Here is a 26,435-nt window from a genome sequence, read left to right on the forward strand (position 1 = left end):
TGAGGCAGGCAGATCACTTGAGGTCAGGAGTTCGAGACCAGCCTGGCTAACCCATGGTGAAACCTTGTCTCTATTAAAAATACAAAAATTAGTGGGGTGTGGTGGTGCTTGCCTGTAATCTCAGCTACTCAAGAGGCTGAGGCAGAATTGCTTGAACCAAGGAGGCAGAGGTTGCAGTGAGCCGAGATAGCGCCATTGCACTCCAGCTATGGGTGACAGAGCGAGACTCTATCTCAAAAGAAAGAAAGAAAGAAAGAAAAAAAAACTTGACTGTTTCTCTCACCTGAGACACAGTTCTCATAGACAACAGTTCTCTGGAGTGCAATGGCGCGATCTTGGCTCACTCCAGTCTCTGCCTCCTAGGTTCCAATGATTCTCCTGCCTCAGCCTCTTGACTGTAATTACAGTCAGCTGTAATCCCAGCTACTCAGGAGGCTGAATCACTTGAACCCAGGGGTGGAGGTTGCAGTGAGCCGAGATCGTGCCACTGCACTCCAGCCTGGGTGACAGAGCGAGACTCTGTCTCAAAAAAAAAAAATTATTTTTAATAATAATAATTATTGAAGGCCTCGGTCTTTCAAAGTGTTGGGATTATAGGCATGAGCCACTGTGTTTGGCTCACACTGATTTATAATTAGTTCTGTCTGTGTTTGTTTCTCAAGCCATAATGAGGAAAATGTATTCCCAAAGAGGCTCAGTGACACTGGGCTCAGTTGAATGCTAGTTCAGGAACCTAGGCTAATTTCCCAGCCGGCACTGTAGTTTGGAACAATTAACCTGGATATACCTCAAATATTGTTAGCTTTCCCGGGTGTCTCTTTGACCTCTCGCTACATCTCATTACAACAGTCTTCTTACCTTGCCCAGTTTAGCTTTGTGGTAATTTTGCTTGCCATTGTTTACGGCAACCGAATGGCCTGTTAACATAACTCTCTGCCTAGGTAGAAGGATGGCTTGAGGCCAGGGATTCCAGACCAGCCTGGGCAACATAGTGAGAGCCTATCTCGACCAATAATAATAATAATAAATAAATAAAATAAAAATAAAAATAGGCCGGGCGCGGTGGCTCAAGCCTGTAATCCCAGCACTTTGGGAGGCCGAGACGGGTGGATCGCTAGGTCAGGAGATCGAGACCAACCTAGCTAACATGGCGAAACCCCGTCTCTACTAAAAAATACAAAAAACTAGCCGGGCGAGGTGGCGGGCGCCTGTAGTCCAAGCTACTCGGGAGGTTGAGGCAGGAGAATGGCGTAAACCCGGGAGGCGGAGCTTGCAGTGAGCTGAGATCCGGCCACTGCACTCCAGCCTGGGCGACAGAGCGAGACTCCATCTCAAAATAAATAAATTAGCCGAGTATGCGCCAGGCACGGTGGCTCACGCCTGTAAACCCAGCACGTTGGGAGGCTGAGGCGAGTGGATCACCTGAGGTTGGGAGTTCAAGACCAGCCTGACCAACATGGAGAAACACCGTCTCTACTAAAAATACAAAATTAGCCGGGCGTGGTGGCGCATGCCTGTAATCCCAGCTACTCAGCAGGCTGAGGCAGGAGAATTGCTTGAACGCAGTAGGTGGAGGTTGCGGTGAGCCAAGATCGCAACATTGCACTCCAGCCTGGGCAACAAGAATGAAACTTTGTCCCCTGAAAAAAAAAAAAAATTAGCGGAGCATGGTGGCGCATATCTGTAGTCCCAGCTATTCAGAAGGCTGTGGCAGGAGAACAGCTTGAGCCAGGGAGGTTCAGGGTGCTGTGAGCTGTGATCATGCCCCTGCACTCCAGAGTGGGCAACATAGCAAGACCCCTCATCTTGAAAAAAATTTTTTAAATGCCACAATGGCATTTAGAGACAAAAAAATGAGTAACCAGGGAGGATAATATATGCATGTGTGTATGACTCTGGGTGTGTGTGTGTGTGTCTATACGTATACGTATACCTATCTCTATATATATAATCACGTTACCTCAGCCCATCTGGTCTTTCCACATAGTTCAAATAAACAGGACTGACACATTTCCCCCAGTGAAAATCTCTACAAGCCTAAGAATAAATTTAGCTGATCTTCAAGCCTATTTACACATTACCAGATTGATTCTGTGTTTTCTGGCAAATGTTCCATCGAAGACTCTACCCTTTAAAATGTTTAAATTATTTGCCTAAATACTGCATAAAGACATTTTCATTCTACTTTTTATCAAGAGGATAGGTTGAAAAACAATAATTCTGAAGCGTGTGTGCTGCGGTGCTCAAGGATAGCATGCAATGTGCACTGAAAGGAAAAAATAGCTTTCAAAAAAATGAAGTGAGCTTTTTAATGTCAACGATAAATGTGGCAAAATATAATGCTGCTAAAATAAGGGAAACTAAAGGTTTGTGATTTTTGTTTTTGTTTTGTTTTGAGACAGGGTCTCACTCTGTTTTCCAGACTGGAGTGCAGTGGTGTGATCATACCACACTGCATCCTCGAACTCCTGGGCTCAAGCGATCCTCCCACCTCAGCCTCCCAGTAGCTAGGACCACAGGTGTGCACCACCATGCCCGGCTAGTTTTTTTCACTTTTTGTAGAAACAGGATTTTGCTATGTTGCCCAGGCTGGTCTTGAACTCCTGGGCTCAAAGGATAGACCGCCTTGGCCTTCCAGATGCTGGGATTATAGGTGTTGGGCACTGAAACCAGACTATTTTATTTGATTTATTAAAAAAATGCTAATCCCAGTACTTTGGAAGGCCGAGGTGGGCAGATCACCTGAGGTCAGGAGTTTGAGACCAGCCTGGCCAACATGGTGAAACTCCCTCTCTACTAAAAATACAAAAATTAGCCCGGCGTGGTGATGTGCACCTGTAATCCCAGCTACTCGGGAGGCTGAGGCAGGAGAATTGCTTAAACCTGGGAGGCAGAGGTTGCAGTGAGCCAAGATGGCGCCACTGCACTCCATCCTGGGCAATAAGAGCAAAACTGAGTCTTAAAAAAAAAAAATGCTCCTCAGCAGCATTTTAAATTCTGTTAAAAGCTACATAACATAAGATTTAGCACTGTAGGCCAGGCAGGGTGGCTCACGCCTATAATCCCAGCACTTTGGGAGGCAAAGGTGGATAGATCACTTGAAGTCAAGAGTTCGAGACCAGACTGGCCAACATGATGAAATCCCGTCTCTCCTAAAAATACAAAAATGAGCCAGGTGTGGTGCCGCGCACCTGTAATCCCAGCTACTCGGGAGGCTGAGCCTGGGAAATCACTTGAACCCGGAAGGTGGAGGTTGCAGTGAGCCAAGATCGTGCCATTGCACTCCAGCCCGGGCAACAAGAGCGGAACTCCAACTCAAATAAAAAGAAAAAAGATTTAGAACTGCAACCATTTTTATTTTTATTTTTATTTATTTATTTTTTTTGAGACGGAGTCTGGCTCTGTCGCCCAGCCTGGAGTGCAGTGGCCGGATCTCAGCTCACTGCAAGCTCCGGCTCCCGGGTTTACGCCGTTCTCCTGCCTCCGCCTCCCGAGTAGCTGGGACTACAGGCGCCCGCCAACGCGCCCGCCAACTCGCCCGGCTAGTTTTTTGTATTTTTTAGTAGAGACGGGGTTTCGCCGTGTTAGCCAGGATGGTCTCGATCTCCTGACCTCGCGATCCACCCGTCTCGGCCTCCCAAAGTGCTGGGATTACAGGCTTGAGCCACCGCGCCCGGCCAACCATTTTTAAATGTATAGTTCAGCGGCATTAAATACATTCACTTTGTCTGCAACCATTGCTACAGTCCATCGCCTCCCTTTGTCTTCATTTTCAAACTCACCAGTAGGGGGCGGACGGAGACAGCGCATCAGCCTCGACCCCACGCCTCCTCTCCCGCGCATGCGCATCTTGCCTGCAACAAGGTGGCGGGGGGCGTGTCCAGGGGGCGGGGCCTGTGGGCCGCGCAGGCGCGTGGCTGGCTTTGTGACGTCAGGCTGCGCGGCCGGCCTGGGAACAGGCGGCGGCTAGCGGAGGCGCTTCTCCTAGCGTGACGTGCGGTCTCCGCTCCCCTGCGGCCCGCCCGCCCGCCGGTCTAGCCGCCGCCTCCCTCACTCAGTGAACTCGCCAGGCGAGGGCCAGCGGCCGGGGCGACGCGGCGCGGAGAGGGCGGGCGGGCGGGCTGTGGGAGCGCCGGTCTCTATATGGCGGCGGCTCTGTCGGGCCTGGCTGTCCGGCTCTCACGCTCGGCCGCCGCCCGCTCCTATGGAGTCTTCTGCAAGGGGCTGACTCGCACGCTGCTCATCTTCTTCGACCTGGCGTGGCGGCTGCGCATCAACTTCCCCTACCTCTACATCGTGGCTTCCATGATGCTCAACGTCCGCCTGCAGGTGGGTGAGCCGTGCCCGCCCGAACCCCGGCCCTCCCCGAGCGCCCGTCTCGCCAGCGGGATGCAAACCCCACGGCAGCTGCCACTGCCTCGAAGCTGAGTGTATGCCAAGCACCGTGCATTTTCCCGTGCGACCCCACTTTGGGTAGACCCACTGAGATGGTCCTTATCCCCCTTCTGCAAACGCGGCAGTGGGGGTCAGGTTAAGCGACTTGCCTTGGGGAACGTCCAGCAGCTCGGGAGGTGGGGTCCGAGATTGCATGGGCTGGAAGGGTGTTGAAGAGGACCTTTACTAAATGTTGGGTAAATTTTCTAGTTCGAAACTTTGCAAACTCCCCCCCCCCTTTTTTTTTAATTGTGAAGACGGGGGTCTCGGCCGGTCGCGGTGGCTCACGCCTGTAATCCCAGCACTTTGGGAGGCTGAGGCGGGCGGATCACCTTAGGTCGGGAGATAGAGACCAGCCTGACCAACACGGAGAAACCCTGTCTCTACTAAAAATACAAAATTAGCCAGGCGTGGTGGCGCATGCCTGTAATCCCTGCTACTCGGGAGGCTGAGACGGGAGAATCGCTGGAACCCGGGAGGCGGACGTGAGTCGAGAATCGCTCCATTGCGCTCCAGCCTGGGCAGCAAGAGGGAAACTCCGTCTCAAAAAAAAAAAAGGGGGGGTTCTCACTGTGTTGTCCAGGCTGGTCTCGAACTCCTGGCCTCAAGAGATCCTCCCATCTTGGCCTTCCAGTGCTCGGATTATAAGCATGAACCACCACATCTGGCTTGCAAAGACATTTTATGTTATCCTTGAAACTAAAAATGGATTGGAAGTTAACAGTGTTTTGATAAATGTACCTTACTTATTTTGGCCAGAGGTAGAACTGAGGTGTAAGGGTGAAGACTAGGGAAAATAAAATGGGAGAGGTAGAAGCACAAAACTTTTCAGAGACCTGGAACCATTCAGCTGATCCTAGAGTATGCTCACACTGCAGCACCCTGGAGACTGCCTGTGCTATAAAAAATTGATATTTCCTTTTTTTTTTAAATTTATTTCTGAGACAGAGTCTTACTCTTGCTCAGGCTGGAGTGCGGTGGTGCAATCTCGGCTAACTGCAACCTCTGCCTCCGGAGTTCAAGTGATTCTTCTCAGCTTCCTGAGTAGCTGGGACTACAGGTGCCCACCACCACGCTGGGCTAATTTTTGTATTTTTAAATAGAGTTGGGTTTTCACCATGTTGGCCAGGCTGGTCTCAAACTCCTGACCTCAAGTGATCTGCCTGCCTCGACCTCCCAAAGTGCTGGGCTTACAGGCGTGAGCCACTGCGCCCAGCCAAGAGACTGATATTTCTACATCCCTTGAATTTCAGTTGCCTTTTTCTTTCTTTTTTCTTTCCTTTTTTGGTAGAGACAAGGTCTCACTATGTTGCCAAGACTGGTCTCAAACTTCTGGTCTCAAGCGATCCTCCTGCCTTGCCCTCCCAAAGCACTAGGATTACAGTCAGGACCCAGTGAGCCCGGCCTCAGATGACTTTTTCTTTTTTTTTTTTTTTTGAGACGGAGTCTCGCTCTGTCGCCCGGGCTGGAGTGCTGTGGCCGGATCTCAGCTCACTGCAAGCTCCGCCTCCCGGGTTTATGCCATTCTCCTGTCTCAGCCTCCCGAGTAGCTGGGACTACAGGCGCCGCCACGTCGCCTGGCTAGTTTTTTGTAGTTTTTAGTAGAGACGGGGTTTCACCGTGTTAGCCAGGATGGTCTCGATCTCCTGACCTCGTGATCCGCCTGTCTCGGCCTCCCAAAGTGCTGGGATTACAGGCTTGAGCCACCGTGCCCGGCCACTCAGATGACTTTTTCTAGTGGAAGGAAAAGCTGTTGGCCGGGCGCGGTGGCTCAAGCCTGTAATCCCAGCACTTTGGGAGCCGAGACGGGCGGATCACGAGGTCAGGAGATCGAGACCATCCTGGCTAACATGGTGAAACCCCGTCTCTACTAAAAATACAAAAAACTAGCCGGGCGAGGTGGCGGGCGCCTGTAGTCCCAGCTACTCGGGAGGCTGAGGCAGGAGAATGGCGTGAACCCGGGAGGCGGAGCTTGCAGTGAGCCGAGATTGCGCCACTGCACTCCAGTCTGGGCAACAGAGCGAGACTCTGCCTCAAAAAAAAAAAAAAAAAAAGAAAAGCTGTCAACTCGAGAATTCTTTCTCAAAGAAAGGTGGCCAAGTACTGCACCCCTCTTGCATTCCATTTGCATACCTCTGTGATGAAGGAGGGACCCTCCTTTGGGAGGTCACAGTTGGACGGTACTTGGGTTGCTCCCTGGCGTGCAGAATGAACCAGTCTGAGCGGTAGTACCACCCAGTTGTGAGACACTGCAGGTGCCTTCCCTTCCTAATGTTGGTTTGGCTATATCCAAGTATGATCGTCCCGGTAACGGGTCTTCAGGTGTCTGGTGCTTGACAGGTGATGGTAGTTAACATGAAACCTAACACTGGCTGTTGATCAAAATTGAGTGAAGGTGACCGGGCGCAGTGGCTCACTCCTGTAATCCCAACACTTTGGGAGGTCAAGGCGTGTGGGTCGCTTGAGCTCAGGAGTTTGAGACCACCCTGGGCTACATGGTAAAACCCTGTCTTTACTAAAATACAAAAAAATTAGCTGGGCCTGGTGGCCGGGCAATGGCGGCATGAGCCTGTAGTCCCAGCTACTTGGGGTGCTGAGGTGGGAGGATCGCTTGAGTCTGGGAGGCAGAGGTTCCAGTGAGCTGAGTTGTGCCACTGCCCTCCAGCCTGGGTGACAGTGAGATGCTGTCTCAAATAAATAAATAAATAAATGAGTTGAGATGAACTGGCCTCTTTATTTTGAGATCCAAATTGAGGTACTTTCGTGTGAGCAAGGGCTGGTGGCATCCTGAAATGGTACCTGATGAGAGGGGTCAGAACCTCCAGCAAGTGGCTTGAATTGAGTGAAGGGTGCTGCTGGATCAGGTCAGGGGACTGGTAAACCAGAAGGCCTGTGCCCTCCCCGGTTACCACCTTCGGAAATAGGGGCCTAGTGTTTGCTGGATCTAGTCAGCACCAAGAGAAATCAGAAATCAAGATTTTTAGATTGCCAATTCAGATTTTTGAGAAAGAAACTTTGGCTGGGCATGGTGGCTCATGCCTATAATCCCAGTATATTGGGAGGCTGAGGCAGGTGGATCACTTAAGGTCAGGAGTTCAAGACCAGCCTGGACAACACGGCAAAACCCCATCTCTACTAAAAATCCAAAAATTAGGTGAGTGTGATGGTGCACGCCTGTATTGCTAGCTACATGGGAGGCTGAGGCAGGAGAATCACTTGAACCTGGGAGGTAGAGGTTCTAGTGAGCCAAGATCGTGGCACTGCACTCCAGCCTGGGAAACACAGCAAGACTCTGTCGCAAAAAAAAAAAAAATTTTTTTTTTTTTGAGACAGAGTCTCGGTCTGTCGCCTAGACTGGAGTACAGTGGCGCGATCTCAGCTCACTTCAAGCTCCATCTCCTGGATTCATGCCATTCTCCTGCCTCAGCCTCCTGAGTAGCTGGAACTGCAGGCACCCACCACCACGCCCAGCTACTTTTTTGTATTTTTTAGTAGAGACGGGGTTTTACTGTGTCAGCCAGGATGGTCTCGATCTCCTGACCTCGTGATCCGCCCACCTTGGCCTCCCAAAGTGCTGAGATTACAGGTGTGAGGCACTGCGCCCAGCCCAAAAAACAGATTTTAAAAAAATAAACTTCAAGGGCAAAACAAAAAGTGTCTGCAGACCCAAAAAGGGCCCTGTACTCCTCTTTTTGAAACCTATTGTCTAGAGTAACATAATTTGCAGTCACTTGTAAAAATTGCAAAAACTAAGAGAAAACCTTCTACATGATGCTGTTTTGGTGAAAATTGCTTTTTACCATTGAGAAATCTGCCTTTTTCATATATCCACTTCTCTATTTATAACCACCTCTCTAGTCTACCCCAGTGTATCCATTCACCTGGACTATTGAAGTATCTGCCATCTCCACCAAGCAGAGGCAACTTCTTAAAAACGTAAATCAGACTGAGGGCTGGGTGTGGTGGCTCATGCCTATAATCCTAGCACTTTGGGAGACTGAGGTGGGAGGATCGCTTGAGCCCAGGAGTTCCAGACCAGCCTGGGCAACACAGCAAGACCCCAGTCTGTACAAAAACAAATTAGCCAGGTGTGGTGGTGTGTTCCTGTAATCCCAGCTACTCGGGAGGCAGAGGTGGGAGGATCGCTTGAGACAAGGAGGCCGAAGATGCAGTGAGCCTCGATCATGCCACTGCACACCAGCTTGGGCAACAGAGTGAGACTCTGTCTCTAAAATTAAACGACAACAAAAACACACACCCTCCCATAAATCTGATCATGTCATGTGTAAAAGAAAGCTGAACTCTGGCCGGGCGTGGTGGGATGTACGCCTGTAGGTCCCAGCACTTTGGGAGGCTGAGGCAGGCGGATCACCTGAGGTCAAGAGTTTGAGACCAGCCTGGCCAATATGGTGAAACCCCATCTCTACTAAAATACAAAAATTAGCCGGGCATGGTGACGTGTGCCTGTAATCCCAGCTACTTGGGAGGCTGAGGCAGGAGAATTACTTGAACACTGGGAGGTGGAAGTTACAGTGAGCCAAGTTTGTGCCAATGCACTCTAGTCTAGGCAACACAGCGAGACTCCCTCTCCAAAAAAAAAAAAATAGTAATAAGATTAAAAAAAAGAATTCTATGGGCCAGATGCAGTGACTCACCCCTGTAATCCCAGCACTTTGGGAGTCCGAGGTGGGAGGATCGCTTGAACTGAGGAGTTTGAGACCAGCCTGGGCAACGTGGCGAAACTCCGTCTCTACCAAAAAAAAATACAAAAATTAGGTCGGTGTGGTGGTGCAAGCCTATAGTCCCAGCTACTTGGGAGGCTGAGGTGGATCACTTGAGGCTAGAAGGTCGAGGAGGCAGTGAGCTGTAATTGTGCCACTGTCCTCTAGGCTGGGCTGAACAGAGCAAGACTTTGTCTGTAAAAAAAGAAAAAAGTGTGAAGATTGTAGGCTTGGGCTAGACCAAGTGCAGCGAGCAGCCATTTCACATCCTGGGGGTGGGGAGTGGGGTGTCTTTCTTCGTGACCGTGATATTTACCTCTGCTACTTTCAACTCCCCTGCGAGTTTTTTTTTTTTTTTTTTTTTTGAGATGGAGTCTGGCTCTGTCGCCCAGGCTGGAGTGCGGTGGCCAGATCTCAGCTCACTGCAAGCTACGCCTCCCAGGTTTACGCCATTCTCCTGCCTCCACCTCCCAAGTAGCTGGGACTACAGGCGCCCGCCTCGTTGCCCGGCTAGTTTTTTGTATTCTTTAGTAGAGACGGGGTTTCACCGTGTTAGCCAGGATGGTCTCGATCTCCTGACCTTGTGACCTGCCCGTCTCGGCCTCCCAAAGTGCTGGGATTACAGGCTTGAGCCACCGCGCACGGCTCCCCTGCGAGTTTTGGAGTTTTTGTTCATTTGTGAAAAACCACTAACTTACGTGATTTGAAGGTTTAATTTTTGTGGCTTTCTGGTAAAAGGAAGTGCAACAGGAAATAGACTCTGAAGTAAGAAAGGGGATAGCCCCACGCCGCCGCCTTTTTTTTTTTTTTTTCCTTGGAACATGCTTTACTCTCACTTGAGGCCAGGAGCTTGAGAAGCCTGGGCAACATCGTGAGACGCCATCACTACAAAACATTAAAAATTAGCTGGATGTAGTGGTGCACACCTGTAGTCCCAGCTACTTGGGAGCCTGAGGTGGGAGGATCGCCTATTCCTGGGAGTTCAAGGCTGCAGGGAGCTCTGATCGCACCACTGCTCTCCAGCATGGGTGACAGAGTGAGACCAAAAAGAAAAAGCCATATCCATCGTCTTCATTGCAGGAATGTTAGAATCTGTTTCACGAGTAATGAGACATAAAGAACTCCATTTTCCAAATGTATTTATGGGGCCTCTCCCTCCCCAGATCTCTAGTTTGTAGGGCAGTGAGGCGTTTTAAGGAGGTTAATACTTCTTTAGTATGAAAGATGATTAAATGAGAAAATGATGCAGACAGTTGTATACTGAGAATGGTTATGATTTTAAAATACTATTTGCAAGCAAGCCTTAGTCTCCTGGAGTTGTTAGCATCCTTCTTATTCATACAGAATTTGAAATACAAGGCAGTTAAACAGAATCAATACCAAATACTAAATTTAGTAAAAGCAAGATGAAAAATGGTACTGTGAATCTGCTATAATTTAACGAGTCATGCCAACAACTTTTCAGTTATATGGCCTGTGGGAAGAATCAAGTGTTTCTTAGTCCTAGACATATATATGTGTATATAATTATTATTATTATTATTATTTTTTTTTTTTTTTGAGACGGAGTCTGGCTCTGCCGCCCAGGCTGGAGTGCAGTGGCCGGATCTCAGCTCACTGCAAGCTCCGCCTCCCGGGTTCACGCCATTCTCCTGCCTCAGCCTCCCGAGTAGCTGGGACTACAGGCGCCCGCCACCTCGCCCGGCTAATTTTTTTGTATTTTTTAGTAGAGACGGGGTTTCACCGTGTTAGCCAGGATGGTCTCGATCTCCTGACCTCGTGATCCGCCCGTCTCGGCCTCCCAAAGTGCTGGGATTACATAATTATTATTTTTTTTGAGATGGAGTTTCATTCTTGTCGCCCAGGCTGGAGTGCAATGTCATGATTTCAGATCACTGCAACCTCCGCCTCCCAGGTTCAAGTGATTCTCCTGCCTCAGCCTCGTGAGTAGCTAGGATTACAGATGCCTGCCACCATGCCCGGCTAATTTTTGTATTTTTAGTAGGGATGGGGTTTCACCACGTTGATCAGGCTGGTCTCGAACTCCTGACCTCAGGTGATCCACCCACCTCAGCCTCCCAAAGTGCTAGGATTACAGGCATGAGCCACTGCACCTGGCCAATTTTTTTTCTTTTCTTTTTCTTTCTTTTTCTTTTTTTCTTTTCTTTTCTTTTTTTTTTTTTTTTGAGGAAGCATCTTCCTCTGTCATCCAGGCTGGAGTGCAGTGGTGCGATCATAGCTCACTACAGCCTCCAGCTCCCGGACTCAAACAATCCTCCCACTTCAGCCTTCTGAGTAGCTGGGGCAACACGCATGTACCACCGTGCCTGGTTGGTTTTTTCATTTTTTGTCTAGACGGGGTCTCACTATATTGTCCAGGCTGGTCTCAAACTTCTAGCCTCAACTAATCCTCCTGCCTCAGCCTCCCAAAGTGCTGAGATTACAAGTCTGAGCCATCATACCCGGCCCTCCTTAGTCTTTTGTTTTTGTCTTTTATGTCTTTTTATGTTGTACTTTTTGGTTGCTTTCACTTTTTGGCTAATGTGAATAATGTTACTACGAACATTTGCATGTAAGATTTGTGTGGACGTCGGTTTTTATTTCTCTTGGATGCATACTTAGAGCAGAATTGCTGGATCATATGTAACTCTTCTTTAACCATTTCAGAAAGATCACTCTTTTTTTTTGAGACAGAGTCTCGTTCTTTCGCCCAGGCTGGAGTGCAATGGCGCGATCTTGGCTCACTTGGCAACCACCGCCTCCTGACTTCAAGTGATTCTCCTGCCTCAGCCTCCCGAGTAGCTGGGATTATAGGTGCCTGCCACCATGCCCAGCTAAATTTTGTATTTTTAGTAGTGACGGAGTTTTGCCATGTTAGCCGGGCTGGTCTCGAACTCCTGGGCTCAAGTGATCCACCTGCCTCGGCCTGCAAAGTGCTGGGATTACAGGCATAAGCCACCGTGCCTGGCCTGAAGTTCATTTTTATGTAGCCAAAGTTTAACAATCTTTTCTGACATTTGGTTTTTGTCAGCAGTAGAAAGGTCTTCCTAACTCTAATGATAAAACGAATTCACCTGTACTTTATCCTGATCCTCTTATGTCATTTTTTAACTTTCAAATATGATGTAATTTGGAGTTTATCCTGGTATGTGATGGGTGGGATGCAGACTGATCTTTCTGCAAACAGTACTGCAATGAAACACCGTGTGCCTGTGGCATTTTTTGTCTTTTTATGTTGGTTCACTAGAAAGCAAGCTTTAAGGCTGGGTGCAGTGGCTCATGCTTGTAATCCTAACAATTTGGGAAGCCAAGGTGGGAGGATCACTTGAGCCCAGGAGTTTGACACCAGCCTGGACAACATTGTGAGATGCTATTTCTTTTTTCTTTTTCTTTTTCTTTTTTTTTTTTTTTTTGAGATGGAGCCTCTGTCACCCAGGCTGGAATGCAGTGGCAGGATCTTGGCTCACTGCAACCTCTGCCCCCAGGTTCAAGCAATTCTCCTGCCTCAGCCTCCCAAGTAGCTGGGTCTACAGGCGCCCACCACCACGCCCACCTAATTTTTGTATTTTTAGTAGTGACAGGGTTTCACCATATTGACCAGGCTGGTCTCGAACTCCTGACCTCGTGATTCGCCTGCCTCAGCCTCCCAAAGTGTTGGGATTACAGGCGTGAAACACCGCTCCCAGCCTAGACACTGTTTCTATAAGACAGAAAGAGAGAGAGAAGGCGAAAGTAAGAAACAAAGAAAAAGAAAAAAAGAAAGGAAAGAAAATAAAGCTTTAAGAAGACACTGTCTGCTTGGTATACCAACCTAATACCAGCACCTAGAACAGCACCTGGCTTAGGGTCGGGACTTAATGAAGGATTGCTCATTGAACGTGTGGCAGAAAATGTTTTCTTTTTTTAGAAACGGAGTCTCGCTCTGTCGCCCAGGCTGGAGTGCAGTGGCACTGTCTCGGCTCACTGCAAGCTCCGCCTCCAGGGTTCCCACCATTCTCCTGCCTCGGCCTCCCCAGTAGCTGGGAGTACAGGCGCCCACCACCACGCCCGGCTAATTTTTTGTATTTTTAATAGAGACGGGGTTTTGCTGTGTTAGCCAGGATGGTCTCGATCTGCTGACCTTGTGATCCACCCGCCTTGGCCTCCCAAAGTGCTGGGATTACAGACGTGAGCCACTACACCCAGCCAAAAATCTTTAGAATCTTGAATCAGAGGTTTTCAGCACCTGTAATTTTTTTTTTTTTTTTTTGAGATGGAGTCTTGTTCTTGTCGCCCAGGCTGGAGTGCAATGGTGTGATCTCGGCTCACTGCAGCCTCCACTTCCTGGGTTCAAGTGATTCTCCTACCTTAGCCTCCTGAGCAGCTGGGATTACAGGTGCCTACCACCATTCCTGGGTAATGTTTGTATTTTTAGTACAGACAGGGTTTCACCATGTTGGCCAGGCTGGTCTTGAACCCCTGACCTCCGGTGATCCACCCACCTTGGCCTCTGAAAGTGCTGGGATTACAGGTGTGAGCCACCGCACCTGGCCATCAGGTGTGATTCAGATGTGCCAAGTGGCGAGTAGCAGGAACTCAGTGATGTTAGTGTGTTCCTTGTGATCATGCTTCAGCTTAGTTTAGAAGCGATGCGGTCATTCCTGTTTCTCCTCCTCTGGGCTGTGTGGAAATTTGGGGGTTTGTTTCTGCTGCCTCCAGTCTGATCATTTGGGCCATGAGCACAGTGAGTTAAGGTATGCTAGTGTTCACACCTGAGGCGTGTGGAGACAGCCCATCTGGGAGCATGTGTGAGCTCTCCTTGCGTGCAGAAGCCCCTCAAGGCTGACCGTTTCCCTGCTGGTTTTGGCTGCGTCTTCTCCCCTTTGGGACTAGCCTTGCCAGCCCTCTTTCAGAAACATTGGGGCCAAGATATTTTTAGTTTACAAAGCAACAGCACCGTCATGCCCTGGAGGCCGGGAATAGCTCGGGTTAGGGAAGGTGAGGGTAGAGGCACCCACGAGGGCAGCAGCTAAGTGGGTCAGGCCATTGTAGTCCGGCAGGTCAGCTGCCCAGATGGGCAGGGATCTGCGAGGAAGGTGACCGCTCCTGTTGTGATGAGGATCGGGTATACCTGGACAGCCTCGTTTCCCCGGGCACGGCGCCCCTGTGACCTCCCGGGCTTCATGTTCAGCCTTTGTCATCTTTGGCGGGAGGCAGAGGGAGGTATAGGCTGCAGGATTTATCCTCTGAAACCCAGGGCTGCACTTTTTTCTTCCTGAACCTGCTTTCTTGAAGTTCAAAGTAAGACTCCTTCCCTCATTCTGGTGGTCTCCGCTTTGGTAGCTACCTTTGTTGGTAATAACATCATTTACACTGTTTTTTAAATTTTGTAGAATTAACATGGCATGAGGAGGCCAAAAAGAGCTGATTTTGTATACACTTAGGCATACTTTATCTGGTACAATATATCTCTAGCATACTGAGAATAAACTATGAAAAAACCCGTAAACGACTTAAATATGCCTAGAAATTATTTAGAAGTTATTTGTGACCCTCAGAATACAGGTAATATGTGTAACAGTCTAATATCAGAAGAGGTTAGTGGGGACTCTGAGCCAAAATGTTTTTGATAACTTCTTGAAGTCTTTTTGTGACTGGGCACGGTGGTTCACGCCTGTAATCCCAGCACTTTGGGAGGCCGAGGCAGGTGGATCACCTGAGGTCAGGAGTTTGAGAGCATCCTGGCCAAACGAAACCCTGTCTCTACTAAAAATACAAAAATTAGCTGGGCATGACAGCTGGCGCCTGTAGTCCCAGCTACTTGGGAGGGTGAGGCAGGAAAATTGCTTGAACCTGGGAGGTGGAGGTTGCAGTGAGCCAAGATTGCACCACTGCACGCCAGCCTGGGTGACAGGGCAAGACTCTGTCTCAAAATAAATAAATAAACAGATAAATAACCCATTGAAATCTTTTTGATAAGAGAATTAGTTTATTACTGAATACTAAAGTACTAGAAGAACTTTAGGGGACAGTTTATTCTATCATGATTGAATACATGATTACCTTATTAAATGAATGATTTTTTTCATGTTTCTGAGTTATAAAATAAGTGATTATTAACGGTACCTTATACTGCATTAGTTTGCTAAGGAAAATGAAAAAAATAAAAATGATACCTTTTTTTTTTTTTTTGAGACGGAGTCTGGCTCTGTTGCCCAGGCTGGAGTGCAGTGGCACTATCTCAGCTCACTGCAAGCTCTGCCTCCCGGGTTTGTGCCATTCTCCTGCCTCAGCCTCCCGAGTAGCTGGGATTACAGGCACCCGCCGCCTCGCCCAGCTAGTTTTTTTTTTTTGTATTTTTTAGTAGAGATGGGGTTTCACCATGTTAGCCAGGATGGTCTCGATCTCCTGACCTCGTGATCCGCCAGTCTCGGCCTCCGAAAGTGCTGGGATTACAGGCTTGAGCCACCGCGCCCGGCAATGATACCTTATTTAAAGTACCTTAACACAATTCTACAAATGTTTCACCTTTCTGAATAATGCTAAATCCTTGTACAAGGACTTACTAAAAATGGTTAGAAACTAATTTTTCTGAGCGCTGTCCCATATTCTATGACCTGTTTTTCTTGAGAATTAAAATACTGGGTGGGCGCAGTGGCTCCCGCCTGTAATCCCAGCACTTTGGGAGGCTGAAGTGGGCGGATCATCTGAGGTCAAGAGTTAGAGACCAGCTTGGCCAACATGGTGAAACCCCATCTCTACTCAAAATACAAAATGAATGGGCTGGCAAGGCTAGTCCCAAAAGGGAGAAGACACAGCTAAAACCAGCAGGGCCATGGTAGCATACACCTGTAGTCTCAGCTACTTGGGAGGCTGAAACAGGAGAGTCGCTTGAGCGCGGGGAGCAGAGGCTGCAGTGAGCCGAGATTGCGCCACTACACTCCAGCCTGGGCGAGACAGAGTGAGACTCCATCTCAAAAACAAAGAATTAAAATACCTATTTCAATATATATTGAAATATATTTAGGAATTCTTCCATTTAAGCATAATGTTCATTCTTAGCACATTTTCACCAGCAAAATAAATGTAAGATTTGAAAGAATATGGCCAGGGATGGTGGCTCACACCTGTAATTCCAGCATTTTGGGAGGTTGAGGTGGTGGATCGCTTGAGCCCAGGAGTTCAAGACCAGCCTGGGACATGGCAAAACATTGTCTCTACAAAAAATACAAAAAATTAGCTGGGTGTGGTGGCACACACCTGTGGTTCCAGCTACTTGGGAGGCTAAGGTGAGGTGATGGGTCCCAAGCTTGAGGAAGTTGAGGCTGCAGTGAGCCATGATTGTGCCATTGCACTGCAACGTCTTTCTTTTCTTTTCTTGTCTTTTCTTGTCTTTTTTTTCTTTTCTTTTCTTTTCTTCCCTTCTTCCCTCCCTGCCTTCCTTCCTTCCTTCCTTCCTTCCTTCCTTCCGTCCTTTGTTTCTTTCTTTCTTTCTTTCTGACGAAGTCTTGCTCTGTCTCTCAGGCAGTGGTGCCATCTTGGCTCATGGCAGCCTCTGCTTCCTGGGCTCAAGTGATTCTCATGTCTCATGCCTCCTGACTGACTAATAGCTGGGATTATAGGCACATGAAACCATACCCAGCTAATTTTTGTATTTTTAATAGAGATGGGGTTTCACTGTGTTGGCCAGGCTGGTCTCAAACTTCTGACCTCAAGAGATCTGCCCGCCTTGGCCTCCCAAAGTATTGGGATTACAGGTGTGAGCCACCGTGCCTGGCCTGTAGTCTTTTATATGGTTCATATATATACAGTTTTTTCTTTTCTTTTTCGAGTCACAGTCTTGCTCTGTTGTGTAGGCTGGAGTATAGTGGTATGATCACAGCTTACTGCAGCCTTGAGCTCCCAGGCTCAAGCAATCCTCCCCCACCTCAGCCTCTCAAGTAACAGGGACTACAGGTGTGTACCAGCACACTCAGCTAATACTTTAATTTTTTTTTTCTTTTTTGAGACAGAATCTTGCTCTGTCGCCCAGGCTGGAGTGCAGTGGTGCTATCTTGGCTCACTGTAGCCTCTGCCTCCCGGGTTCAAACGATTCTCCTGCCTCACCCTCCCGAGTAGCTGGGACCACAGGCACGCACCACCATGCCCGTTAATTTTGTATTTTTAGTAGAGATGGGGTTTCACCATGTTGGCCAGGTTGATCTCAAACTCCTGTCCTCAAGTGATCCACCTGTCTTGGCCTCCCAAAATGCTGGGATTACAGGTGTGAGCCACTGCTCCCAGCCACTCTTTTAAATTTTTTTTGTAGAGACAGGGTCTTGCTGTGTTGCCCAGGCTGATCTCAAACCCCTGGGCTCAAGCCATCCTTCTGTCTGTGCCTCCTAAAGTTTTGGGATTACAGGTGTGAGCCACTGCACCTGGCCTGGTTCAAATATATTTTAATGAATTATATAGAATAATGGTCACAATTCTATCGGTAAAAATTTTTGAGCATGTCCCACAAGATACATATAAGTATTCATAAAGTATATATTTTGCTTGCTCAGAATATGGCACATATTATAAAACACAGAAAATGTTAAAAGGGAGAAGAAAGAAGAATGAAACAGACCAAGACGTTCTAATATTTTCTCCCATATTAACAATGGCTAGGCCGGGCGCTGTGGCTCATACCTATAGTCCCAACGCTTTGAGAGGCCGAGGCAGGCAGATCACCTGAAGTCAGGAAGTCAAGACCAGGCTGGCCAACATGGCGAAACCCCATCTCTAGTAAAAATACAAAAATTAAAATTAGCCAGGCATAAGCCGGGCGCGGTGGCTCACACCTGTAATCCCAGCACTTTGGGAGGCCGAGGCAGGCGGATCACAAGGTCAGGAGATCGAGACCATAGTGAAACCCCATCTCTACTAAAATACAAAAAATTAGCCGGGCGCGGTGGCGGCCGCCTGTAGTCTCAGCTACTCGGGAGGCTGAGGCAGGAGAATGGCATAAACCCGGGAGGCGGAGCTTGCAGTGAGCTGAGATAGTGCCACTGCACTCCAGCCTGGGCGACAGAGCCAGACTCCGTCTCAAAAAAAAAAAAAAAAAAAAAAAAAATTAGCCAGGCATGGTGGTGGGTGCTTGTAATCCCAGCTACTCAGGAGGTTGAGGCAGGAGAATCGCTTGAACCCAGGAGGCAGAGGATGCAGGGAACCTAGATTGCACCATTGCACTCCAGCTTGGGCAACAAGAGAGAGACTCCATCTCAAAAAAAAAAAAAAAAATTAGTTGGGCATGGTGGTGTGGGTGCCTGTAATCCCAACAACTTGGGAGGCTGATGCAGGAGAATCACTTGAACCCAGGAGGCGGAGGTTGCAGTGAGCTGAGATTGTGCTACTACGGTCCAGCCTGGGTGACAGAGTGAGTCTCCGTCTCAAAAAGTAAAAACCCTGGCCGGGCGCAGTGGTTCACGCCTGTAATCCCACCACTTTGGGAGGCCAAGGTGGGTGGATCACCTGAGTTCGGGAGTTTGAGACTAGGCTGATCAACATGGAGAAACCCCGTTTCTACTAAAAATACAAAATTAGCCAGCCGTGGTGGCGCATGCCTGTAATCCCAGCTACACAGGAGGCTGAAGCAGGAGAATCAATTGAACCCAGAAGGTGGAGTTTGCAGGGAGTCGAGATTGTGCCATTGCACTCCAGCCTGGGCAACAAAGTGAAACTCCATTTCAAACTAACTAACTAACCAACCAGGCTGGTTGTGGTTTCTCACGCCTATAATCCTAGCACTTTGGGAGGCCAAGGCAGGTGGATTGCCTGAGCTTAGGAGTTTGAGACCAGCCTGGGCAACTAGTGGAACCCCATCTCTACCAAAATACAAAAAATTAGCCAGGCGTGGCAGTGTGCACCTGTAGTCCTAGCTACTCGGGAGGCTGAGGCAGGAGAATTATTGAACCTGGGAGGCGAAGGTTGCAGTAAGCTGTGATCCTGCCACCGCACTCCAGTCTGGGTGACAGAGCAAGACTCCATCTCTTAAAAAAAAAAAGAAGTTGCTGGTGGAGTTACCCCATTTTAACAACTCTGGACTAGAAGATTATGTAAAGTTTTTCAGAGTTTCTATAGCTAATTATTTTGTGCAAGAAGCAGATCTGACCACTCTCTTTTGTTTGAGACATTCAACTCAGCTGGCTTCTTCTGGGACACTGAATTTTCCTGATATGCTTGGGGTCTTTCTCCTTGGTGTCTGTGGTGGGCCCGCCCCACCTGGTGTGTCTGTCTTGGTGCTCCTGGCCTTCTGTAGCACTTTCTGTCTTTGTCCCTTGACTTGTTCTACCAGGGCCATCATTTTATATACCTCTCAGAAGCTGGCGACTTCTGGATCTAGGTCCCCAGCTCTGACACCCGTCTTGAGCTAAGACTGTTATGACTCCAACTGCTTGCCAAAGTTGCACAGTCAAACTCTGTATGTCCCAATCTGCACTTAACTTTCCTTTGGACCTGCTGCTGCTCCCATTTCCAGTTAATGACACTTTCATCACCCAGAATTAAAAGTCAGAAGCCTGTGAGTCTTCTCACCTCCGTCTGCATTGAATCAGTCACCAACTTTATTCTTATTTTTAAATATTTATTTATTTATTTTTTTGAGACAGAGTCTCGCTCTGTCACCCAGGCTGGAGTGCAGTGGCGCGATCTCAGGTCACTGCAACCTCTGCCTGTGGGGCTCAAGCTGTTCTCCTGCTTCACCCTCCCAAGTAGCAGGGACTATAGGCATGTGCCACCACGCCCAGCTGATTTTTGTATTTTTAGTAGAGATGAGCTTTTACCATGTTGTTCAGGCTGGTCTTGAACTCCTGACCTCAGGTGATCCACCCATCTAGGCCTCCCAAAGTGCTGGGATTACAGGCATGAGCCACTGCACCCAGCCAGTCAACAACTTTTAAAAAATACTTTAGCAAGGCACGGTGATACACACCTGTAATCCCAGCTACTTGGGAGGCTGACGCAGGAGGATCACTTAAGAGGCCAGGAGTTTGAGACCACTCTGGGCAACATGGGGAGACCCTGTCTCTACAAAAAAAAAAAAAAAAAACACCTGTTCTTCAAGTCACCCACTTGGATCTCTTCGAATTGCACTTTCCTTTCTCACTCTAGAGCTTTGTAATAAACTTCTGTTCCTGCTCTGATTAAAAAAAATTTGCCAGGTGTGGTGGTGCCTGCCTGTAGTCCCAGCGACACAGGAGGCTGAGTTAGGAGGATTGCTTGAGCCCAGAAGTTCAAGGCTGCAGTGAGCTGTGATCATGCCATTGTCCTCCAGCCTGGGTGGCAGAGTGAGACCTTGTCTCAAAAACAACAACAATATGAAACTTCAGTCTGTCCCTGCTTATGATCACAGCCTTTCTTTCTTTTTCCTACTCTATGGAATAGCCTCCTAACTGATGTGTCTATTCTGAACCATTTCCAGTCTGTCCATCACAGTGCAGCCAGAATAATTCATCTGAAATGCAAATCCAACCCTCCTGTCCTTGCTGAAGCTTCCTGGCTAGCTCCCATCACCAGCTCCCTGTGACATGGCCCAGGGCCTCTTTCTCTAAACTCCCTGCTTTCTCTTTCAGCCTCCAATAAAAATTGCATCCTTCATTTTCTCCCCAGTGGTTTTTTTTTTCTAATTTATTTTTTATTTGAGATGGGGTCTTGCTCTGTCACCAGACTGGAGTGCAGTGGTGGGATCTCGGCTCACTGCAACCTCTGCCTCCTGAGTTCACGCAATTCTTTTGCTTCAGCCTCCCTAGTAGCTGGGATTACAGGTGTCTGCCACCACGCCTGGCCAAGTTTTGTATTTTTAGTAGAGACAGGGTTTCACCATGTTGACCAGGCTCGTCTCGAACTCCTGACCTCATGATTCGCCCGTCTTGGCCTCCCAAAGTGCTGAGATTACAGGCATGAGCCACCGTGCCTGGCCAAAATTTACAACAAATCTTAATGCAATTATACGTCCATGTAGCATAAAGAGTCTCCTAGTTCCATAAGATTAGAGAAACAGCAGTTTCCTACCTGCCATTTCTCCATCCGCATCAGCCACTTTCAGCTGTAGCTGATCCTTTCAGTGTTGCTGCTTTTTCATTTTAATTTTTTTTTTTTTGAGACAGGGTCTGACTCCATCGCCCAGGTCAGAGGGCAGTGACTCGATCTCAGCTCACTGCAACCTCTGCCTCCCAGGCTTAAGCGATCCTCCCACATCATCCTCCTGAGAATCTGGGACTATGGCTGCTGCGTTTACAGGCGTGAGCCACCACGCCTGGCTGAGGGTGGTGGTGGTTTTTAAGTGAACACATCATGTATCAAAATTACATTTAATTTGTCACTTAATAAGGAAACTAATATGATGTTATAACCAGTTTAAAAGAAAATTCAGGGAACACTCAAAAGTGAATTTACAGATAGATGCAAAGCTGGCCAATATCCATAGGGCAGCGATCAGTACATTCCACGAGACTCATTTGTCTAATGAAACTAATCAGAGTGTTTTTTTTTTTTTTTTTTTTTTGAGACAGAGTCTCGCTCTGTCGCCCAGGCTGGAGTGCAGTGGCCGGATCTCAGCTCACTGCAAGCTCCGCCTCCCGGGTTTACGCCATTCTCCTGCCTCAGCCTTCCGAGTAGCTGGGACTACAGGCACCCGCCACCTCGCCCGGCTAGTTTTTTTTTGTATTTTTTTAGTAGAGACGGGCTTTCACCATGTTAGCCAGGATAGTCTCGATCTCCTGACCTCGTGATCCGCCCGTCTCGGCCTCCCAAAGTGCTGGGATTACAGGCTTGAGCCACCGCGCCCGGCCAGACTGTTTTCTTTGGACAGGAACTTGTTTGCCTTACTCTTAAGGTTTTTGGCAAATGACAGAGTTGTAAAGCAGCTCAGAGACAATGAAGGTGCTGGTCCCGATAAAATTACATAACCCGAAGGATGCACTGGGTAGCATGCCCAGTCATCGAATTTTTTTGTTCATTTCAAAGCCTTTTTGCAATTTTTTTTTTTTTTTCCTGAGATGGAGTCTCGCTCTCTTGCCCAGGCTGTAGTGCAGTGGCATGATCTCAGCTCACTGCAACTTCCACCTCCTGGGTTCAAGTGATTTTCCCACCTCAGCCTCCTGAGTAGCTGGGATTACAGACGCCTGCCACCACACCCGGCTAATTTCACTTGGCCAACATGGTGAAACCTCATCTCTACTAAAAATACAAAAACCAAGTTACCTGGGTGTGGTGGCAGGCACCTGTAATCCCAGCTACTTGAAAGGCTAAGGCAGGAGAATCACCCAAACCCGAGAGGTGGAGGTTGCAGTGAGCCGAGATTGTGCCGTTGCACTCCAGCCTAGGCAACAAGAGCGAAACACCGTCTCAAAAAAAAAAAAAAGAAAAACTCTATTATTTGCTAATTTGAGGGTGGGGAACTAAGCCCACAAAATGTTCTCTACCAGGCTGGGCGTGGTGGCTCACTCCTGTCATCCCAGTACTTTGGGAGGCCGAGGCAGGTGGATCATGAGGTCAGGAGATCAAGACCATCCCAACTAACTTGGTGAAACCTCATCTCTACTAAAAATACAAAAAATTAGCAGATGTGGTGGTACACGCCTGTCACCCAGTGTGGGCGACAGAGCAAGACTCTGTCTCAAAAAAAACAAAACAAAAACCATAATTATGGCCGGGCGTGGTGGCTCACACTTGTAATCCCAGCACTTTGGGATGCTGAGGCAGGTGGATCACCTGAGGTCAGGAGTTCAAAACCAGCCTTACCAATATGGTGAAACTGTGTGGAGACTGTCCTAAAGATCTTAGTGTTTGTTAGGAAATATTTGGTGAGTGTAGATGCTCTTAAGACCCATATGTCGGCCGGGCGTGGTGGCTCACGCCTGTAATCCAAGCACTTTGGGAGGCTGAGGCAGGCGGATCACCTGAGGTCAGGAGTTTGAGACCAGCCTGGCCAACATGGTGAAACCCCGTCCCTACTAAAAATCTAAAAATCAGCCAGGTGTGGTGTCAAGCGCCTATAATCCCAGCTACTTGGGAGGCTGAGGCGAGAGAATCGCTTGAACCTAGAAGGTGGTGGTTGCAGTGAGCCGAGATCGTGCCACTGCACTCCAGCCTGGGTGACAGAGCAAGACTCCATCTCAAAAAAAAAAAAAAAAAGAAAAAAGACCCATTTGTCTTCATTTTAGAACTTTAATTTGATTCCCTTTCCTAGGTTCATATTGAGATCCATTGAAGGCCCTCCTGGACTGACAAAGGCGTGACCTCAGGCCCAGCGCATCCAAGAATACGAAGCATGAGGGACAGAAGAGGGCCCCTCGGCACCTGCCTGGCACAAGTGCAGCAGGCCGGAGGAGGTGACTCGAACAAACTGTCATACAGCCTTAAGAAAAGAATGCCGACGGAGGGCCTTTGGCCTGCAGATGCACCCTCCTGGATGAATAAGCCTGTGGTTGATGGAAATTCACAGAGTGAGGCATTATCATTGGAAATGAGAAAGGATCCGAGCGGGGCTGGCCTCTGGCTTCACGGTGGCAGCCCAGTGCTTCCATATGTGAAAGAATCAGTAAGAAGAAATCCAGCCTCAGCAGCTACTCGGAGCACAGCTGTGGGTTTGCTCCCTGCTCCAACAGAGTATTTTGCTCAGGTGGCCTGCAGTGGTGTTGAAGCTCTGGAGCGGGACTGGCTCAGAGGAGGGCCCAGGGCCACCGATGGCTACAGAGGACAGTACACCAAAGGAGAGCCTCGGGTGTCACGACTGCTACGCCATCAAAAACTGACAGAAATGGGAAGTTTTCAGGATGACCCACCAAGTGCTCTTCCCAAGGGTCTGGGCTCTGAGTTGGAACCCTCTTGCCTGCACTCCGTCCTGTCTGCAACACTGCACGCGTGTCCCGAAGTGCTCCTGAATGAGACAAAACGAGTTTTCCTTGACCATTTAAAGCCCACGTTTTCAAAGCAAACAATAGAATTCAAGAAAATGCTTAAAAACACCTCGGATGATCTGCAGATAACGCTGGGGTTACTGGCTCTGCAACCTTTTGAATTAGCAAATGCATTATGCCATAGTTAAGGTACAAGCAGAACAATACAAATAGATTAATTTTAAGAGTTGTCTTAGAATGATTTCTTTCACATTAAATCTGGATGCAAACTGTGCAGCCCTTAGGTTCCTGCTGTAGTTTGTACGACCTGGCAGACTTAAAGGAAATTGAGTTTAAATTCAAAGCCAGTTGATGCGGAAGGAAATTTTTTAGCATGTGTTAAATTGTGACATATAAAGAGTTGGGAAACATTTCAGGAGATGATCATAGCCTTTGTAAGTATCAGATTAGAACATACGGATTTACCATGAAATTCTGTCTTCAACACCCATTCTAAAGGGCTACTGTCCCAAATCCTGTGTGTCCCTTCGGCTTGTCGATCACCCAGTGGAAATGGATACTCGTAAAGTCTACACCGCTGTACTTGGCGTTAAATCTTGTTGAATTCGTGGTAAGCTGTTACCATTTCTACATTTTGTAGAATGATTTTGGTCTACAGCAAAATTTGATCTCACTTTTCACACCCCTTTCCTTCCACTTGAAATGCAATGTAGACAGAGGCCCTGTGGTGAAAGTTGCAATATTAAGTTTACCTTTAGAAGATCCCTTCTCAGAACCCTGGCAGTGTTACCTTAAACAAGAATGAGCTCGGGAAAAAAGTAACTCAGTTACAGAGAAGCAAATCGAGTTATTTCCCTCATAAAACGTTTCTCAGACTCTAGGAATTGCAGTATCTTGTAACCTAAAAATTTTCCAGTTGACTCCTTTTGTTGTCTGTTGATGACTTTAATAAAGATCCTTTAAGGGCGTAAGTTTTTAAAGACTCCCAAAGTGAGGCTTAACCATTTTCAGGATTATTGATTGCATATACCAGTTTATGTTGTGTGCTGAATTACTATGCCATGTGCTATTTTAGTGTTTGGGGAAAATGAAAAATAAAATTTGTTCTTTAGCCTAATATGTCTTATTTTATATGTGTGGTCTTGGTTCTTCTTGTATTTTTATTAATGCCGTTGTCGTCCTGATAGTTTTTATTATTTGAGACAGGGTCTTGCTCTGGCACCCAGGCTGGAGTGCAGTGGTGTGATCATAGCTTACTATAACCTTGAACTCCTGGGCTCCAGTGATCCTCCACCTCAGCCACCTACGTCGCTAGGACTACAGTTGCATGCCACTGTGGACATTTTTTTTTTGAGACGGAGTATTGTTCTGTCACCCAGGCTAGAGTGCAGTGGTGCAATCTCAGCTCACTGCAAGCTCCACCCCCTGGGTTCATGCCATTCCCCTGCCTCAGCCTCCCAAGTAGCTGGGACTACAGGCGCTCCCCACCACGCTGGCTGATTTTTTGTATTTTTTAGTAAAGACATGGTTTCACCGTGTTAGCCAGGATGGTCTTGATCTCCTGACTTTGTGATCTGCCCGCCTCGGCCTCCCAAAGTGCTGGGATTACAGGCATGAGCCGCCGTGCCAGGCCTTTTTGTTTGTTTGTTTGTTTTGAGATGGAGTTTCACTCCAGTTGCCCAGGCTGGAGTGGAATGGCGTGATCTCAGCTCACTGCAACCTCCGCCTCCCGGGTTCAAGTGATTCTCCTGCCTCAGCCTCCCGAGTAGCTGGGATTATGGGTGCCTGCCACCATGCCCAGTTAATTTTTGTATTTTCAGTAGAGACAGGGTTTCACCATGTTGGACAGGCTGATCTCAAAATTGATGACCTCAGGTGATCCACCTGCCTAGGCCTCCCAAAGTGCTGGGATTACAGGTGTGAGCCACTGCACCCGACCCCCTAATACTTTTTTTTTTTTCTTTTTTTTAGACATCAAGATAGGTTGCCAGTGCACAAGATTAGAAGCAGAGCTTGAAAAACAAAATATAAAGCTAGACCGGAACTCAACTCTCACTCTGCTCCCAGAAAACAATGAAGTCGTGCCTTGTGATCCTTTGGGTTGGTGCTCAGGGTCCCAAAGAAAAAGTCCTACGAGACAAACCGTCTCCATCTAATCTAAGTGACCCTGCCTTGGTGGAGCAATTAAAACCCTGCTGAATAGCCATGCCCTTTTGGTGTCACTGTGATCTATTGCAAGGTGAGAAGAGGACACTTTTAAGTGTTTTGAAATAGGGAATGTTTTCTTGTCAAGCCCTCCTTTTACTTCCCCGTTTTTTTTTGAGACGGAGTCTTGCTCTGTCACCCAGGCTGGAGTGCAGTGGCGCCATCTCGGCTCACTGCAAGCTCCGCCTCCCGGGTTCACGCCATTCTCCTGGCT

General features: G+C 48.1%; 1 protein-coding gene across 1 annotated transcript; it reads left to right on the forward strand.

Moving 5' to 3' along the window:
* Positions 1-3,921: 3,921 nt before the first annotated feature.
* FAM220A (family with sequence similarity 220 member A) lies at positions 3,922-25,149 on the forward strand. The gene is made up of 2 exons (XM_033194883.1): positions 3,922-4,329; positions 23,347-25,149. Exon 2 carries the CDS (start codon positions 23,428-23,430, stop codon positions 24,202-24,204), a length of 777 nt encoding a protein of 258 aa, XP_033050774.1. The 5' UTR covers positions 3,922-4,329; positions 23,347-23,427; the 3' UTR covers positions 24,205-25,149.
* The last annotated feature ends 1,286 nt before the right edge of the window (positions 25,150-26,435 follow it).

Source organism: Trachypithecus francoisi, unplaced genomic scaffold (genome assembly GCF_009764315.1).
Source record: "Trachypithecus francoisi isolate TF-2019V2 unplaced genomic scaffold, Tfra_2.0 Lachesis_group4, whole genome shotgun sequence".
NCBI lineage: Eukaryota > Metazoa > Chordata > Mammalia > Primates > Cercopithecidae > Trachypithecus > Trachypithecus francoisi.